The sequence below is a fragment of the Prinia subflava genome, chromosome 5 (genome assembly GCF_021018805.1).
Source record: "Prinia subflava isolate CZ2003 ecotype Zambia chromosome 5, Cam_Psub_1.2, whole genome shotgun sequence".
Taxonomy (NCBI): domain Eukaryota; kingdom Metazoa; phylum Chordata; class Aves; order Passeriformes; family Cisticolidae; genus Prinia; species Prinia subflava.
Genome location: NC_086251.1, coordinates 59,222,206 through 59,238,780, shown reverse-complemented (window position 1 = coordinate 59,238,780; position 16,575 = coordinate 59,222,206). Strand labels below are relative to the sequence as shown.

Below are 16,575 nucleotides of genomic sequence, written 5' to 3'. Positions count from 1 at the left end.
AAATTGCTCAAACATGGCAGAGTTAAGGTTCTGTTGTGGAAATGACATTTGAACATATTTCCATGCCTTTTTGTTTGCACATCCTTTAAAGTTCAGCTACATTTCCATGTTCTGGAAGGCCATAAAATACTAACCATAAAAAAAATAATTTAAACAGCCACTGAAAACATAAAACCACACAGAATCATAAGGCAAGTTGAACTCGGTGTCACAATGTTTAATCACTGCAGAGTTTTGTTTGTTTATTTTTTCACGTGTTGGCATCCTCCACTGCTGCCTTGGCAATGATCCCTCCTCCTGCAGAATTCACTAGGTGTGTGCTGGTCCCATCACTGTTTCTGTACCTCACATCACCACCTTGCTCCTCAGTTTTCCTCTCCTAGGAGGCGATGGGAAGCTGCTGATGGGTTGTTTGAAGAGTGCCTGGGCTCGTATGGAGCTGCGGGATGGTGCCTGAAGGAGAGAGCAGGGGTTTATGAGGGATGTAAAGGGCTTTGGGAGGAGTCTCCCCTGAGTTTGTCACTGCAAAGTTCCCCTTCTTCACACCCTTCCTGCATTCCCTTTGCTCTGCCTGGATTCCTCTTGTGTCCTCCAAGAGCCCTTCCAGGATGCTGCAAGGAGACATTTCCTGGGGGCAGTTTAGGGACAAGAAAGGCATGGAGGGGCTGCAACGCATCCAGGAACGGAGCTGGGGAAGGGTCTGGAGCACCAGGAGAGGCTGAGGGAGCTGGGAAAGGGTCTCAGCCTGGAGAAAAGGAGGCTCAGGGGGAATTTTCTGGCTCTGCACAACTCCCTGACAGGAGGGGACAGCCAGGGGGGATCAGGCTCTGCTCCTAGGGAACAGGGACAGGACAAGAAGAAATGGCCTCAAATGGCTCAAATGCTTCCATCTGCTTCAGCTCTCCCAGTCTGCACTTCTGCTCCACACACACCAGGACCTTCTCAGTGCTGCCTCTCGACCAGCTTTGTCACCTTGATGACTTTAGGGTGACCAGAAGGGGGGAACACCACCAGGCTGTGACAGGAGCTGCAGAGAAAGCGTTTGTGCAGAGCTGCTAGCCCACGGGCTAGTGCAGGGCTGGCCCAGGCGACACAGCAGATGGTGGCAGCGACAGCTTTCAGCGTCTCACATCACTCCCACTCATCATCCGACTCCCACACCCCTCCACGTTCAGGGGCTGCAGACAGAAAGCGTGGACGTGGGTCAAACAGCACTGCTGCAGAGCAGAAAGCATGGTGAAAAGCACAGCATGCACAAGCTCACAGGTCAGCAGGGCTGGGTTCAGTGACAACAGAGCACGGCAGTGTCACCACAGCCTTCCCTGAAATCGTCTGCCTTCATTAGCACCCCTATCCTCCCCTGCATAAACCCTCAGGCTCTCAGCCTGGCCTGTCTGGCAATGAGCAAATGTCTAGACTCAGCTCCTCAGTTAATTGTTTTTTCAATGCTTATTTTGCTTCCCTGAAGAAGAAATGGGTGTTGTGCACTTTGCTGAAATAAACACCCAGGACTCGTCTTTTGGAGGTGTGAGCAGAGGGCCACAGTCACACTCCAGGACATCACAACTGCTGAAGAGCTGCTGCTTTTACAGGTGTGGTTATTGTGGGGAAGGGGAGGATTGGCAAGGAAAGAAGATGGTGTTGGGAGTGGGACAAGCGCTACCTTCGGAATCTCTTCCACGAGTGATCCCAAATTTACATTACCCCGACCAAATTCTGTGAGAAATTCCCTTTTCCCAGCCAGGGGAGACACATACCGCAAACAATATTCATCAAAACACCTTTTATTGATCAGGTTCTTACTACTAAGCACAGGTGATCTTCTGCCTCTCTTATCAGCTGTCTCAGGCGATCCAGTCTTGAAAGGATGGATTCCTGGAAGGTCCTGAGCTGAAAGGGATCCACAAGGATCACTGTGCCCAACCCCTGGCCCTGCACATGTTGTTACCACCATAGAGTTTATCATTTCTAGCCTCACTGTATTTTGAGCTTCCATCTTCACTCCCAACCAGCACATTCCTGGAGCAGCAAAGTGATGTGGCTTTTTTAGTCTCTAAGTTGTTTTATTTCTGCTTAAAAGGGAGGATGCTGTACCCTGAGGGTACTGTGCTTAAATGCACAGAAATGGCTTTTTGCATTAAATGTGGCTTTTTCTGTATCAGCCGTGGTGTGGCAGCAGGACCAGGGCAGTGCTGAGGCACCTCCAGTCCTGGGGGCAGTTTTGGGCCCCTCAGAACAAGAAAGGCACTGAGGGGCTGGAGCGTGTCCAGAGAAGGGAACGGAGCTGGGGAAGGGTCTGGAGCCCCAGGAGAGGCTGAGGGAGCTGGGAAGGGGCTCAGCCTGGAGTAAAGGAGACTCAGGGGGACCTGGTGGCTCTGCACAACTCCTGATAAGAGGGGACAGCCTTGGGGGATCGGGCTCTGCTCCCAGTGAACAGGGACAGGAGGAGAGGGAACGGCCTCCAATTGTCCCATGGGCAGTTTAGGTTGGCTACTGGGAAAAATTCCTTCCCAGAAAGAGCTGTCCAGTCCCAGCACAGGCTGCGCAGGGAATTGACAGAGTTCTTATCCCTGGACGAATTTAAAAGCCGTGTAGATGCGGCATTTGGAGACATGGTTTTAGTGCTGGAATGGCTGCACTCGATGAAATTGGCGGGTCTAAATAATTCTGTGACTTTTGCCATTTTTCTGGAGCGCGAGCAGCGCCGCCCGCGCGCCCCCTCACGCAGACCCCGCCCTCGCCCCGCCCTCACCCCACCCTAGCCCCGCCCTCACCTCACCCTAGCCCCGCCTTCACCTCATCCTAGCCCCGCCCCACCTCACCCTAGCCCCGCCCTCATCCCACCCTAGCCCCGCCCTCATCCCTCGCCCCGCCCTCTCCCCGCCCTCACCTCATCCTAGCCCCGCCCCACCTCACCCTTGCCCCGCCCTCATCCCACTCTAGCCCCGCCCACACCACACCCTAGCCCCGCCCTCGCCCCTCAGGCTCCTCCCCTCAGGCCCCGCCCCTCGGGCCCCTCCCTCCCCTCAGGCCCCTCCATGACTCCTCTGCCCTCCTCCCCATGGCTGCCCTCCGTGCCGCCCGAGCGGGGCTGAGGGGAAACCGCGCCGCACCGCGCCCGCCCCCGGCACCGCCGCATTCCCGGCCGCTCTGGAGCCCTGTGGGATGAGGCTGGAGCTGCGGCGCGGGCCCGAGGGAAGCGGCGGGGCGGCGGCGAGGCGGACAGGCGCCGCGGGCAGCCCTGCGCGCCGGGGAGGAGGAAGGCCCCGTGTAGCGGCGGCTGAGGGAGGTGGAGCGGGAGGGAAAGGGAGAAGGGAACGGGAGGAAGGAGAAGGGGAGAAAGGGAGGCCGGGCCGCGATGCCGCTGTACGAGGGGCTCGGCAGCGGCGGGGAGAAGACCGCCGTGGTGATCGACCTGGGACAGGCCTTCACCAAGTGAGTGCCCCGCACTGCGCTCAGGATTTGAGGGTCTGGAGAAGGGAAGGCTCCAGGGAGAACTCAGAGCCCCTTCCAGTGGCTAAAGGGGCTCCAGGAGAGCTGGGGAAGGATTTAGGACGAGAGGCTGGAGTGACAGGACATGGGGGAATGGCTTCGCTCTGCCAGGGGACAGGGTTAGGTGGGATAGTGGGGAAAAAATCTTGGCTGTGAGGGTGCTGAGGCCCTGGCACAAATTATCCAGAGAAGCTGTAGCTGCCCCATCCCTGGAAGTGTCCAGGACCAGGCTGGACGGTGCTTGGAGCAACCTGGGCTAGTGGAAGGTGTCCTTACCTATGGCAGGGGGTGGAATTAGATGGTTTTTAAGTCCCCTTCCAGTCCCAACCATTATTCCAATAATAATTATGGGTTTTTTCCCTTTCTGAGTTGATCTGTGTGGTGTGGAGCTGGTAATGAACAGCCTTGGTTTTTAGTCTTGTGTTTTCAATTAAAACAAGATTTAGCTGAGTGCTGAAGCAGGAATGCTCCCTATTTATTTAGTATTTAATCTTGTGGGCCAAAAGCTGTGTTACCTGGGATTGGGAGGATTTAACAGAGCCTTTGTGGACGGGGACAAGTGATTGCCATGAGGGGCTTTTTGTGGACTCACGTCCTGTGGCCAATTGAAATCTTATCCCAAGTTTGTGGTGCTTGGGAGCTTTTATTCCCTGGGCATTGTTTATCCAGTAACAAGCTCTTTTAGAAAAGCTTTTTCCCTGAATATTCTGTTTTTAGGGTCTGTTTCCAGCCTTCATTCTCATAGAAGTAATAGCAGCTGAATTGTATGAGAAATGTCTGTTCTTTTCTAAACGAGGCTGAAATTAGCTCAAAGTTGGAGGAAAACTATCTGTACGCACTGGGACTGCACAAGAATCTGAGGCAAAAGAAGAAAATTAAATTCTGAATTGTGGTTGTTTCAAGATTTTTTTTTTCTGAGATGATCCAACACGTTGACAGCAGCTAAATACAGAAATCAAATATTAATTGACTTTGTGCATAAAAATGCTCCAAATCCAGCAGCTTTACAGAATAATGTAGTTTTCTCCTGAGATTTGTAGTTGTTGGGAGTGGCAGGGGTGAAACAAACATCAGGCACCGAGACTAAAATAAAACTTCATTTTGCTTTTAATTTCCTTTCTTCAGTCCAGCTTTTGTGTGTTTGAGGAAGACCAGGTGGCTTTCTGAAAAGTTTGGGGTTGCTGCTGATTTTATCCTTTTGTTGAGGGAGTCAATTTAAAAAAAGACACAAAAATCTTTATCTTTTGGTCTGTCTTTAAATTTATCTCCAAGTGACTGGATAGGAAAGCTGTGTGCAAAACCCCTCTCTGCACTAACAAAATTCCCTAATTCATTACTCCCTGATGGTCCCCAAGCCCAGGGGGTCAAATGGTGACTTCAAATAATCAGATTTTCAACATTTCCTTCCAGGTGTGGGTTTGCAGGAGAAACAGGACCAAGATGCATCATCCCCAGTGAAATCAAGAAACCTGATGTCTCAAAGGTGAGCTGTTTTTATGGTGTTCAGAGTTTTGTGGCATAAAAAGAATCTGAAGATGCTTTTTTCTGTCCATCACAAGCCATTTTTCACTGCTTGAATAAAATATTCTGAAATATTATCATATTTCTCATTATTTTAACTGCTGCTATTAAAAACTGTGAGTAAGTGCAGGTAAATGTGGTGCCAGTGCTGCTGTAAATTGCTGCTCAGCCCCCATGGAATTTGTGTTTTGGGGTATTTATTGAGAAATTACTTTGCCTAGTTATGCTTTTTAAATTTCTTTTAGTAGAGGATGGTAGATTTAGAAAACTTATTCCAAGTTGCCTGTATGAAAAATGAGTTTTAAATTAATTAATTAAAATTAATTAACTCTGGAATTTAGTTCTAGGGTGAGTTTATGAGATGTTTTAAGGACAAAGAGCAAATCAGGCAAGAGTGAGTGTTTATATATAATGTCAGATTAAATATCCATTATGTATGTATCGTATGTATTTCTTTGTATATAATGTGTGAATATATAAGAATATATTTATAAATATATGTAATTATGTGAGTAATAATTATTTAAATATTAAAATAAACATATATTTGTATATAAATAATCACTCAGTGCCCAGCATTTGAGCTGAGTGTGGATGTTTTCCCTTCCCAGCCTGTCAAGGTGGTTCAGTACAACATCAACACAGAGGAGCTGTATTCCTACCTGAAGGAATTTATCCACATGCTGTATTTCAGGTGAGAAACACCTCTGTGAGCACTTCAGGGGTGAGAGCAGGGGATGGACACTGCCTGGTGAGATAAGAAAACAGAGATAAGACTTTGCAAGGGGCTGTGGTGGTGCAGGAGATCCAGGTTATCTTACTGAGTTCCTGCCCTGCAGCAGCAGTTGCTCTGTAGAAGCAGAAAGCGTTTGATAAATGATCTTTCAGCTGAGGTGTTTATAAAGGGCCTGAGAAGGGGAAGGCATTACCTCAGGAGCTGCATTGATTTTGGTGGGGCTGAAGCTCTTATCAGTGCAGAACTCTCTCCACAGTGGTTTGGAAGGAGCAATCTTTAGCTGTGGAATGTTTTTACCTCAGCAATACATCTCTTTATTCTGTTTTTAGTACCCTTAGTGAATAATGAAATCGGACTTGGCCTTTTCTCTTTGCTTCCAATCCATATTTTTACACAGTGAAAGCCATCAGGGAAAACAGGATTTAATTTCTGTGCCTCACATCTGCTGTGGGTTTGGTTCTTTTCTTCTCCTGTCCTGGACCATCACTTTGCAATTGAAATCAGCACAATTTCATCCTCTTCCACTGAAATCAGAGCATCTGCGTATCAGAGAATCATCATCCTTGTGTGCTTTATGACACTGGACAAGCCACTGATGACTTATTTTTGTATTACTGTATCTTGATTTACCAATGTATAATGAATATACAGAAATACAGGCTCTGGCTGAGAGCTCTGTAACTTGTTTTCCCTGAATCAGTTTCCTGACTTTCTTTTAGGAAAGCATCGGGGTTTTTAGATTTGTGAAAAAGACTTTAAATTCTGCTGTAGCAAATGCTATCTAAATGCAAATCTTTAGGATTTTTGAGGAAAATGGAAAATGACTGTGGGACAGATCTCATAATATGTGCTTAAAATGCTTAAACCTCCCAGTTTTGCTTTACACATCTTCTCTTTTTTAGGCACCTGCTGGTGAATCCCAGGGACAGGCGTGTTGTGATCATAGAGTCGGTCCTGTGCCCTTCACACTTCAGGGACACCCTCACCAGGGTCCTTTTCAAGCATTTTGAGGTAAGTGTTTGACAGAAATGTGTACATTTGCTCTGCTTGCCAGGAGGAATTTTGCTTACAGTCAGTACCAGATGTGGACAAAAAAAAAGATGAAAATTGTGGCAAAAGAGTGAGAGGCATAAAGAAGAAAAATCAGATGATGGTGTGAGGAAGTAGGGCATGGAAGTTGGTTTAAAGACCATTTTTGTTCCGTTCTGACTCTTCATAAGGCCACAAAGCAGCAGCAATTAACAAGATTCTGCAGGGTTTCCCTGGCTTGCAGATAATACAGCTCACAGTGTGCTGTCCCAGACAGATCCAATAATCCCCACTGAGCCCTGCCTGCAGCCAGGATTTATATTTAGACACTCCTTAGTGCCCTGTCAGCAATTCCTGTCAGGATTCCTGCCACAGTCAAGGCCTGCCCAGCACAAGCTGTGCTCATTTAGAGCAGAGCTTACCTCAAATCAAACACCTTCTCTGTTTAATCAGTCTTCATGAAGAAAAGTTGTGGGGTAAAAACACAAACCTGTGGCTGCTCTGTCCCTGGAAGCGTTCAAGGCCAGGCTGGATGGGCTTGGAGCAACCTCCAGGTTGGAATAGAGGAAGGTGGAACTGGATGATCTTAAGGTTCCCTCCAACCCAACCAAGTCAAGGATTCTGTGAAAAGTCTGAACCTAAATCTTGCTCAGTTGTAACAGAAAATGTTTTAGAAGGTGACTCCGTGCTTCTTCAATTCAGACACAGCAAAGGTTAAGGTTTTTCTGTAAAAAGTAATGAAATCAGTTTGTCTGCAGTACTTCTTCAGTCTTTCCACAACACAGTTTACCAGTTAATCTCAAACTCCTGCATAATTCTTTCTTACTATTGCTAAAATTTTCTGATGACTTCAACTTGCTGAAAGATTGGAGTCAGTTTTTTGAGGTTTTTTTCTAATCCCTTTACAGCAATAAAATGCCTCAGCTAAAGCACATCCCATGCAAAATGGTTTGTCAGTCATACCTTGATGGATAGACTTTGTAACTTGTTAAGAAGCCAGTTAATACTGATGGAAGGTTAATTCTCTCTGGTTTTTCTTTCTCTATTTGATGCAAGGAGTGGTTTATTAATACAGGGTCAATATTTTACCTTCTGTCTCTGGGTTAAGGGTCAGTAGATTTCCTGTAAGTGCAGAAATTGAAATTCCTCATTTAATACACTCTTCAAAATGTTCCTTTAAAGGAACTGTTGCTTTCTTGGAAACTAGATTTATGGAATTCTGGAAGAAGGATGTGATTCTCATGTAATTTTAACTTGAGTTTCCACATTGTTTTTGTGAGAGTGTTTTAAACAGCCTCTTCTGTTTGGGTGCAGTATTTGTCATAAGGCACACTTTTATGGGTTTTACAACACTTCTATTCACATCTTCAAGTTTTTACAGCTTTTCAAGTGGCTGTACTTCAGCTTCTTTCATTTCTTTTCAATAACAATAAGAAACTTGATCTGAGTTTTATAGCCAACACTTGCTTTTCTTACAAGCCCGTTCCAACATCCATCATTACTGAAGTACCTGGTGTGCAGCACAAAAAAGATGAACACAGAATTTGCAATCCTGTTGCATTTTGTTCATTAGATTAGTACTGGAATAATTCAATTCTTTTTTACTCATCCTATGAACTTTGCTTTTGGTTTCCTTGTAGGTCCCTTCTGTTTTGTTTGCTCCGAGTCACCTGATGTCTCTGCTGACGCTGGGGATCAATTCTGCCATGGTGCTGGACTGTGGATATGCAGAGAGCTTGGTGCTGCCTGTATCCTTTCATTTTCAGCAGCCCTGCTGTTGTGAAACATGAGATTTTTATTGACTAGAAATTAACTTCAGACAAAAGCAGTTAGAAGGTGATTGATGCAAGGGATTGGAGAGGGGAAAAGGCATTTAGTTCCAGCAGACTGAAAACTCATCATGAAAAAGAGGAGAATTTCCTGATCTTCCTGCAGATCTACGAGGGAATTCCAATCCTGAGTTGCTGGGGTTCCCTTCCCCTGGGAGGAAAGGCCATCCACAAGTAAGTTGATAGTTATCCATTCCAGGTTACAAATTATTGATTTGTGAACATTTCTCTTTGACCATGAGCAAAAATTCCTCTTTTAAATCTTAGCTTGCTGTAACATCCAATTTTTAGAGTTAAAACTGTACAGCTGTTGCTGTTGTGGTAAAAACTGTGGGAATGGGATCTTCTTAAGTTTCTATTTAGAGGGATGTAACTGAAAGGAACTAATCCTGTCCCTGGAGTGTAGTGCAGAGAGCCAGGCTGAGTTCCTGGCTGTCTGTCCCACCTCCTGTGCCCTGTTTTAGGGAGCTGGAGTATCAGCTGTTGGAGCAGTGCACGGTGGACACGGGACTGGCCAAAGGACAAAGCCTGCCCTCCGTGATGGGTAAGGACTGGGATGGGGCATCTGTGCTGGGAGCTGCCCTGGGAAAGGCTGTTCATCCTAACAGGGAATAAAAGGGGGTTAGGATTCTAGAGGAGGCAGCGAGGCTGGTCAGAGGCCTGGAACACAAACCCTGGGAGGAACTGAGGGAGCTGGGGGTGTTCAGCCTGGAGAAAAGGAGACTCAGGGGTGAACTTATCACTCTCTACAACTCCCTGAAAGGGGCTGTGTCAGGTGGGGTTGTTCTCTGGAATGAGAGGACTCAGTCTTCAGCTGCACCAAGGGAAATACAGGTTGGATATCAGGAAAATGTATTTCACAGAAAGGGTGATAAAGTGCTGGAATGGCCTGCCTGGGGAGGTGGTGGAGTCACCATCCCTGGATGTGTTTAAACAAAGACTGGATGTGGCACTGGGTACCATGGTTTAGTTGAGGTGTTAGGGCATGGGCTGGACTTGATCTTGGAGGTCTCTTCCAACCTAGTCATTCTGTGATTTAACAGGTATATTATTTTTATGATAAGCCTCTTCTCACAGCAGTTTTGAATAAAGGCTGAGATAAAAGTTCTGTTGTAATTTTTCAGGCTGTTTTGAGCAAAGACAGACTTATTTCTGTTCTTAATATCTTTTCTGCTTTGGAAGTCTTTGAAAGCTGCTGTCAGTGAAAGTTTAATAAATTAAATGTAATTCAAACTTAGAACAAAAAGGTGTTTTTTTAAATAGGAAAAGAATTTAAGAATGAAACTAAGTGTTGTTTTTTTTTTTTATTTCAGGCTCAGTGCCAGAAGACATAGTAGAGGATATAAAAGGTAAATTTGCTTTGTGAAACTCTAGTGTATGAAATTGTGCACTAAAGTGTGATAATAACTAGTGTGCAATATTTTCCATTTAGGAATTTATTTCTCTTCTCTGCCATATTTATTATCTCTTGGATGAACTAGTGTTGTTCTTCCTCTTTGAAAACAAAACCAGGTGTTGAATTCCTCTTTCACTTTAACCTCTGTGTTGTTGAGTTGCAACTTTTTAGATAGATTTGGTAGGTGGGCACAGAAAGAGGATTGCACTGTTGTGTAGTCTTGTTTATAGATTAACTAGAAAGGCTCAGTCTACTTTAAAGTCAAATAAAAAGTATTTATAAAAGATATTTTGGTGTGTTAATCAAGGTAGGCAAGAGGAGACACGAACTACATTTATTACACCAGGAAAAACAGAGTCTTTCTTTGGGCAGAATTTGCATGAATTCCCATGTAATTGTTACATGTGCAACAGATAGAAGATGTGTTTTCCTAGAAAACAGTAACCACTATGTATCCCTTGGGTCTAATTAGGAAGAAATCCCTCAGTGAAATGCAAAATAAATGCAGCTGGTGCTTGGTGAAGTGGAAGTTGCTTTTCTGATTCCTGGGCTTGCACACATTTTATGATGAGTTGCTTTTTCTGGGCAGTCTTTTGGAACCAGAGACAGCAGGCCAGGGATGAAATTGTTGTCTGTGTGTTGAAGGGTTGATTTTTGTGACAGCAGTTTATGGGGAAGATGCTCACCTGTGCCAAATAAAATTAAATAAGTGTATAATAACAGTAGCAGCTGGGATACAAATGAGACTGTGCTCTGTCAGTATTGTCTGGAAGCAGAAAAACCCTCTGGAATTCTTAGGGTGTTGAAGAGCTGCAGTAAGGAAGATGTTGCATGGTAGGAGCTTGATTAGAAAATGAGCAATGCCTCATTGGAAACTGTGGTGCAAGGCCTGCAGTGAAGGCAGGATAAACCCCTGGCACCTTGAGTCACCATTAGGAGCATCCTTCTGGCTTTAAATCTTGTGTGACTTGTGTGAGAAGGGACAGGCAAGATTTCCAACATCATTTTAGTGACAGCTTCATTTAACCTGTGGTCTAGAGAGCACCTGAACCCTGCTGGAGTGCAGAGACTGCTTCTCTTTGCATTTACTTGGTAATATCTTGGACCAGCAAGGGCCTGGGGTGTGTTCTTCTCTGGATTAAGAAAACTGGCTGTTTTTACTGGTGATGAAAGGCTCCAGCCTCACTTTGTGCCTCTCCTCCCCTCCGCGCAGTCCGCACGTGCTTCGTGAGCGATCTCCAGCGGGGGCTGAAAATCCAGGCAGCCAAGTTCAACATCGATGGCAGCGCTGAGGTGAGCAGAGGATGAGGCTCTTGCTGCTCTTTTGGGGTGTCTGCAGCCTTTTTGTGCTCTGAAATAATCACACGAGTCTGGTTTTATTTCCAGCGTCCCTCACCGCCTCCAGACGTGGATTATCCTTTGGATGGAGAAAAGATTCTCCACGTAGTTGGCCCCATCAGGTGAGAAATGCCATGGCAGGCTATTTGTCATTACAAGGATATATTTCAACTCTGAAAACACATAGATTTGCATAAAATTGGATGTTAATGAGACACTTACACATGCTTTTAATGCCTCTAAAGTGAGAGCTGTGTGCTGGGCACAGTGCAAGCCCATCATGGGAGGGGGGTGTCTTCTCCAGAGCTCCAAGAGGAAGATGAGAGCAGAGAGATTGGAGGGAAGGGGGCAGAGAAATGAGTGTGAAAGCCTGATAATAGGACAGGTTTAGTAGTGTGAACAGGGCATTTGAAGCTGGACTTAAGGAGGCTCAGAGGGAACTTTCTCACTCTGCAACTTCTGACAGGAGGGTGCAGCCAGGTGAGGGCTGGGCTCTGCTCCCAGAGAACGAGGACAGGACAAGAGTAAAGGGCCTCAAGTTGACCTGGCCCAGAGGTTCAGATTGGATATTAGGGAAAATGTCTTTGCTGAAAGGGTTGTAAGGCATTGGAACAGGCTGCCCAGAGAAGTGGTGGAGTCACCATTGCTGGAGGAGTTCAAACCACGTGTGGATGTGGTTTAGTGAACAAGGTGCTGATGCTGCATGTGATGATCTTAAAGGTCTTCTGCAAGGATTCCATGATTGTCCCAAGGATTCCATGACTGTTCCTTCCCTGCTGTCACTGCAGGGTGCATGGGCTGTGTGACAGGAGTGACAGAGGGTTGGCACAGGGAGGCTGGGGGTGCCTGAGGTGAGCTCAGTGTGGTTTTGCTGCTCGTTAACACTCACTCCCTCTCTGTGCCACAGAGACTCCGTGGTGGAAATCCTGTTTGAGCAGGATAATGAAGAGACATCTGTTGCCACTTTGATCTTGGATTCACTCGTTCAGGTATTTTTATATTAAAAAGCCCCACAGTTTAGGGAATGCCTCCAGCCTTAGAGAACCTGCAGCTAAAAATGACTCAAGGCTTTGAGTCCTGCAGGCTGCTGGTTTACCTGTGCTAGGATAAAATTAATTTGGACATCTTTATTACAGGCAGTATATTAAATTTATTGCAGAACTTTTTCTTGGCGTATACAAACACTTCACTTCTTATTATATTTAGGGAAAAGAATGCATTAGAAAACCACTATAAATGGAAATTTTCATTATGTGGTATGTATGCATGTTAATTAAAGTTGGCTCCCTGTAGCTATTGATGCCATTTAAATAAGTTTGCTGAGATGCAATTTATTGGAGAGCCATGGACTTGGCTGATATGACAAACGTTTCAATTAGAATTCTTTATGAAAACAAATTGTTTAAGGAGTTCTGTGCCTGGAGCCTTCACCTCTGCACCTCCAGGCATTTCTCTCGTTTTGTTGGTTATTTTCCAGCTAAATAGCAGCAATTGGAGGGCATAGAAATGGAGTGAATTTTTAAGAGACTTCTGAAGGGTTTCAAGCTCATGCAGCTTGACTTCTCTGGGTTTTTTTTGTGTCCCTGTTTGCTTTAGTGCCCCATAGACACCAGGAAGCAGCTGGCAGAGAACCTGGTGGTGATCGGGGGCACGGCGATGCTGCCGGGCTTCCTGCACCGCCTCATGGCCGAGATCAGGCACCTGGTGGAGAAACCCAAGTACAAGGAGGCTCTGGCCACTAAAACCTTCAGGATCCACACCCCCCCTGCCAAATCCAACTGCGTGGCCTGGCTGGGAGGTGAGAATGGCAACTGGGAGGCAGGGCTGAGAAAAAACCAACCCTTCCAAGTGGGATTTGTAGTGGATAAACCCTTCTATTTTTAGGGTTAGCAAACCAGAACAATTTCTGTGCACCGAATCCTGTGATGCTTTCCTTTCCTGGCCGGCTGCTGTGGGCTGAATCTTCTGACAGCTGGTGTGAATTTGTGGGGCAACTTTTTGGGGGTAAAAATTGCCCTGAACGCAACAGGGTTTGGTTGAAGTGCTTAAAATAAAAACTTTGTTGTAAAAAGTAGGTCAACCAAGCCAGGTTTGCTGATAGCAGAGAGCAGATGATTCCTTATTTTCAGTTACTTTCCAGGGATATAAATGGAAGCAGTTTGGGACTAGCTGGGCTACTGAAAAGGAAAGCAGCAATATCCATTCATCCCTTCAAATTCTGGGGCAGAGCTAAAATATCCCAGTTGAGATTCTTGATGGGAAGAAGTAGAAAGAAGAGAAACTCTACATGGAATTAACACAAGTTTTTTTTCTTTGCCAATAACGTAGGAGCCATTTTTGGAGCACTCCAGGACATCCTTGGGAGCCGCTCTGTGTCCAAGGAGTATTACAGCCAGACCGGCCGCATCCCCGACTGGTGCTGCCTCAACAACCCCCCTCTGGAAATGATGTTTGATGTTGGAAAAGCACCCCCACCACTGATGAAAAGGGCTTTTTCCACAGAGAAATAAGCACCTAAATCCACACAAGAGTTCTGCCCCATTCCAACCACATTCATGTGCATTGGGTTGTTTTTTTTTTGTTGTTCGTTAATTTGCGTGTAACACTATTAAATATGAACAGTGTGGGTGTTGTCAGGGTGTAGGCACTAACACTATTTAAAACCCTGTCCAGTTATAGTTTACAAACAACTCTGGCAACTCCTCTGCTCTTCTGTCTTGTTTTGCAGAAATTCTGTCCCCTCACGAGCTGTTCCCTACTGGGTTGTTTATTATTTATCTGTATAGTAAATGGCATTGCTGAGAGAATTTGGTTTAAGATATTTTCATTTTAAGCGTGCTGGGAAGAATGAACAGCACTAGGGAAATATCTGTGGGAATTATTTGTGCCAAATTCTGTATTAATATATTCCACCCTTGAATCACATGTGAAGAAATGATTTGGGGCTGTTTAGCAGAGGTAGTGGAACATTATTTCCCCTGTTTTAAGAGGTTTAGCAGAGAACTCTTCTTCCTGTGATTCTCTCATAGTGCTGAACTAAAACCTCTCCCTATGTCTGCTCCAAGAAAGAGTTCAGCCATGCAAGATTATAAATTATTATAAATGAATTATAAACAGTTGTGATGTCAAACTTGACTCAGTGGCTACGTGGTGACTGCTGATATCTGCTGGTTACTGAGGTTGAAATCCTACCCTGAAGAGCAGTTTTTGTCTCAAATTTGGGAAGATAAAATAACATTTTTGGGGGTGGGGAAGTCTGTTATTGGCACAAACGTGCTTTTTGTGACAGATCTCCCTGTGCTGCCCACCTGCTGTGTGCCTGGAGCACGACTCTGCGAGTCAAACTGGTATTTAAAGAATTCCTCTTCTGGTGAACCCTGGCACAGGGGATGTGCTGCAGCCCTTCAGTAACTCCTGCATGGTTTTGTCAGTGTTTCCTACGTGCTTTACCTTAACAGGTGCTGTTGGTTTTTATAGTCCTGAGGTGAGGTTGGTGTTTCAGGGATCAGCTCCTGGTGCTTTCCAGGCTGGATAAACGGACACAGTCTCATTGCCAGGCACAGAGAGCCAGCCTTAGGTGCACAGAACCTGCAGCCTGAGCTGTGCTGCTCATTGGCAGTCACAGTCTGGGTAATTTGGGGTGCAGGTTATGTTTTACCTCAGTAAGAGCTGAGCCAGAGCTTCCTGAGGGGGGAATTTGCTGTTGGCAAAGGGAGCTGGGAGCTCCTTCCCTTCTCGGTGGGAAGGAGCCAGGAGATGAAAGCCCTACAGAGCCTGTGGTAGTGTTGGTGCAATGATGTCATTTTCCTGAGCTGCAGCAGACTGCAGCTGAGGAAATTCAGGATATTCTTAGCCCTTCCCTTTCGGGGGGTATTTCCGTGCTGCTGTACCCTGGGAGCTCTCCCGGCGTGTTCTGCCACCTCATCTTCCTTCTGCCCACTCACATCTCCTCCTGTGGGGTTTCTGCATCATTGAACAGCCTCAGCTGCTTCTGTTACACGTGGCAGGGACACAATTCCTAACTCCTGTGTTACTGCTGGGTTAAGTGCAGGGTCCCAGGACCTGCTAAGGCAGATTTTTATTTCATCGAAGGGATGAGAAAGACTCTTAATGGCGTGCCCTGGAAAGCCCTGAGAGATCACACCCTAAATGTGTAATGGGGTAGAAATGGTTGGGTTTTCCAGGCTAAGTGTTGCAGGTCTTCCCTCCCTGGCACAGCTGAGGGATCCTGATCCTCCCAGCAGACAAATTCAGTGAGCCTGCCTGCTTTAGCAGTAAGGACAGTGACAGACACAAACCCCTGCAGTAACTGGAGGGTTTCCCTCAGATCCTGGACTAGGTGCATTCCAGCAGGTTGGTGTTGGCCGATTGCAAACAGCTCCAGGTGAGTCCTGGTGAGTGGAGGAGGATTTTGGAATGTGCGCGAGCCCATTGTGCTCTGCCTGTGTCCCTGCTGCATCACCTGAGGCTCGTGGAGTGCGATTCCCTGCTCCTTGCAGGACTCCATGGAGTAAATCCTGTGGCCGAGGGCATTGTCCAGATGCTGCTTGAGCTCTGACAGGCTGTGAGCACTTCCCTGGAGAGCCGGTTCAGTGACGGACCAAGGCAAACCACAGAATCCCAGAAGGGTTCGGGTTGGAAAGGACCTTAAAGCCCATCCAGTCCCACCCCTGCCATGGCAGGGACACCTCCCACTGTCCCAGGCTGCTCCAAGCCCTGTCCAACCTGTCCTGGAACATTTCCAGGGATCCAGGGGCAGCCACAGAGCCTCACTGCCCTCACAAGGAAGAATTTCCTCCTGCTCCATCCCCCCCAGATCCTCCCCGTGGGGCTGCTCTGGGCGCTCTCCTGTCGTTTGTGTGTTTAACCAGGGCTGCCCCATGCCAGATGGAGAATCCCGCACTGGCTCTCGTTACATTTCCCGTCGCAGGTGCTTGCCCAGCTCTCCACTTTGTCCGGGTGTCTCTGTAATTCCTCACTCTCTGTTTCCTGCCGTGTTTATTAAAACATTAATATTTCCTACAATGCAGCGTTCGGTGGTCACTGCCGCGCTCCCCACGCTCCCATTTTGTTACGCTCACGTCCCTCCTGCATCCGGGTCGCTCACAAAAGGGATTTCCCCCGGACGCGGCGTTCCCCGAGCACTGCTGAGCTCATCCCCGTGAGCCCGCACGGGGCCTTTCCCTGAGGGCCGCCGTTCCCGCCCGGAACCCTCCGGGGGCTCAAAAGGAATG

At 46.8% G+C, this 16,575-nt stretch overlaps 1 protein-coding gene across 1 annotated transcript; it reads left to right on the top strand.

Annotated features, from left to right (window-relative positions):
* The first annotated feature begins 3,274 nt into the window (after positions 1-3,274).
* On the top strand, positions 3,275-14,261 carry ACTR10 (actin related protein 10). The gene is made up of 13 exons (XM_063399600.1): positions 3,275-3,435; positions 4,903-4,975; positions 5,625-5,707; positions 6,652-6,760; positions 8,419-8,526; positions 8,714-8,781; positions 9,072-9,151; positions 9,921-9,956; positions 11,217-11,296; positions 11,390-11,463; positions 12,249-12,330; positions 12,938-13,139; positions 13,670-14,261. The coding sequence occupies exons 1-13, from the start codon at positions 3,359-3,361 to the stop codon at positions 13,849-13,851; spliced, it is 1,254 nt and encodes a 417-aa protein (XP_063255670.1). The 5' UTR covers positions 3,275-3,358; the 3' UTR covers positions 13,852-14,261.
* Positions 14,262-16,575: the final 2,314 nt, after the last annotated feature.

Bases quoted from the DNA above. Each gene is read 5' to 3' on its own strand.
- ACTR10 (XM_063399600.1), top strand. From the start codon at position 3,359: ATGCCGCTGTACGAGGGGCTCGGCAGCGGCGGGGAGAAGACCGCCGTG. The intron at 11,464-12,248 runs GTGAGAAATGCC...TCTGTGCCACAG, and splicing joins CACGTAGTTGGCCCCATCAG to AGACTCCGTGGTGGAAATCC. The intron at 12,331-12,937 runs GTATTTTTATAT...TGTTTGCTTTAG, and splicing joins TCTTGGATTCACTCGTTCAG to TGCCCCATAGACACCAGGAA.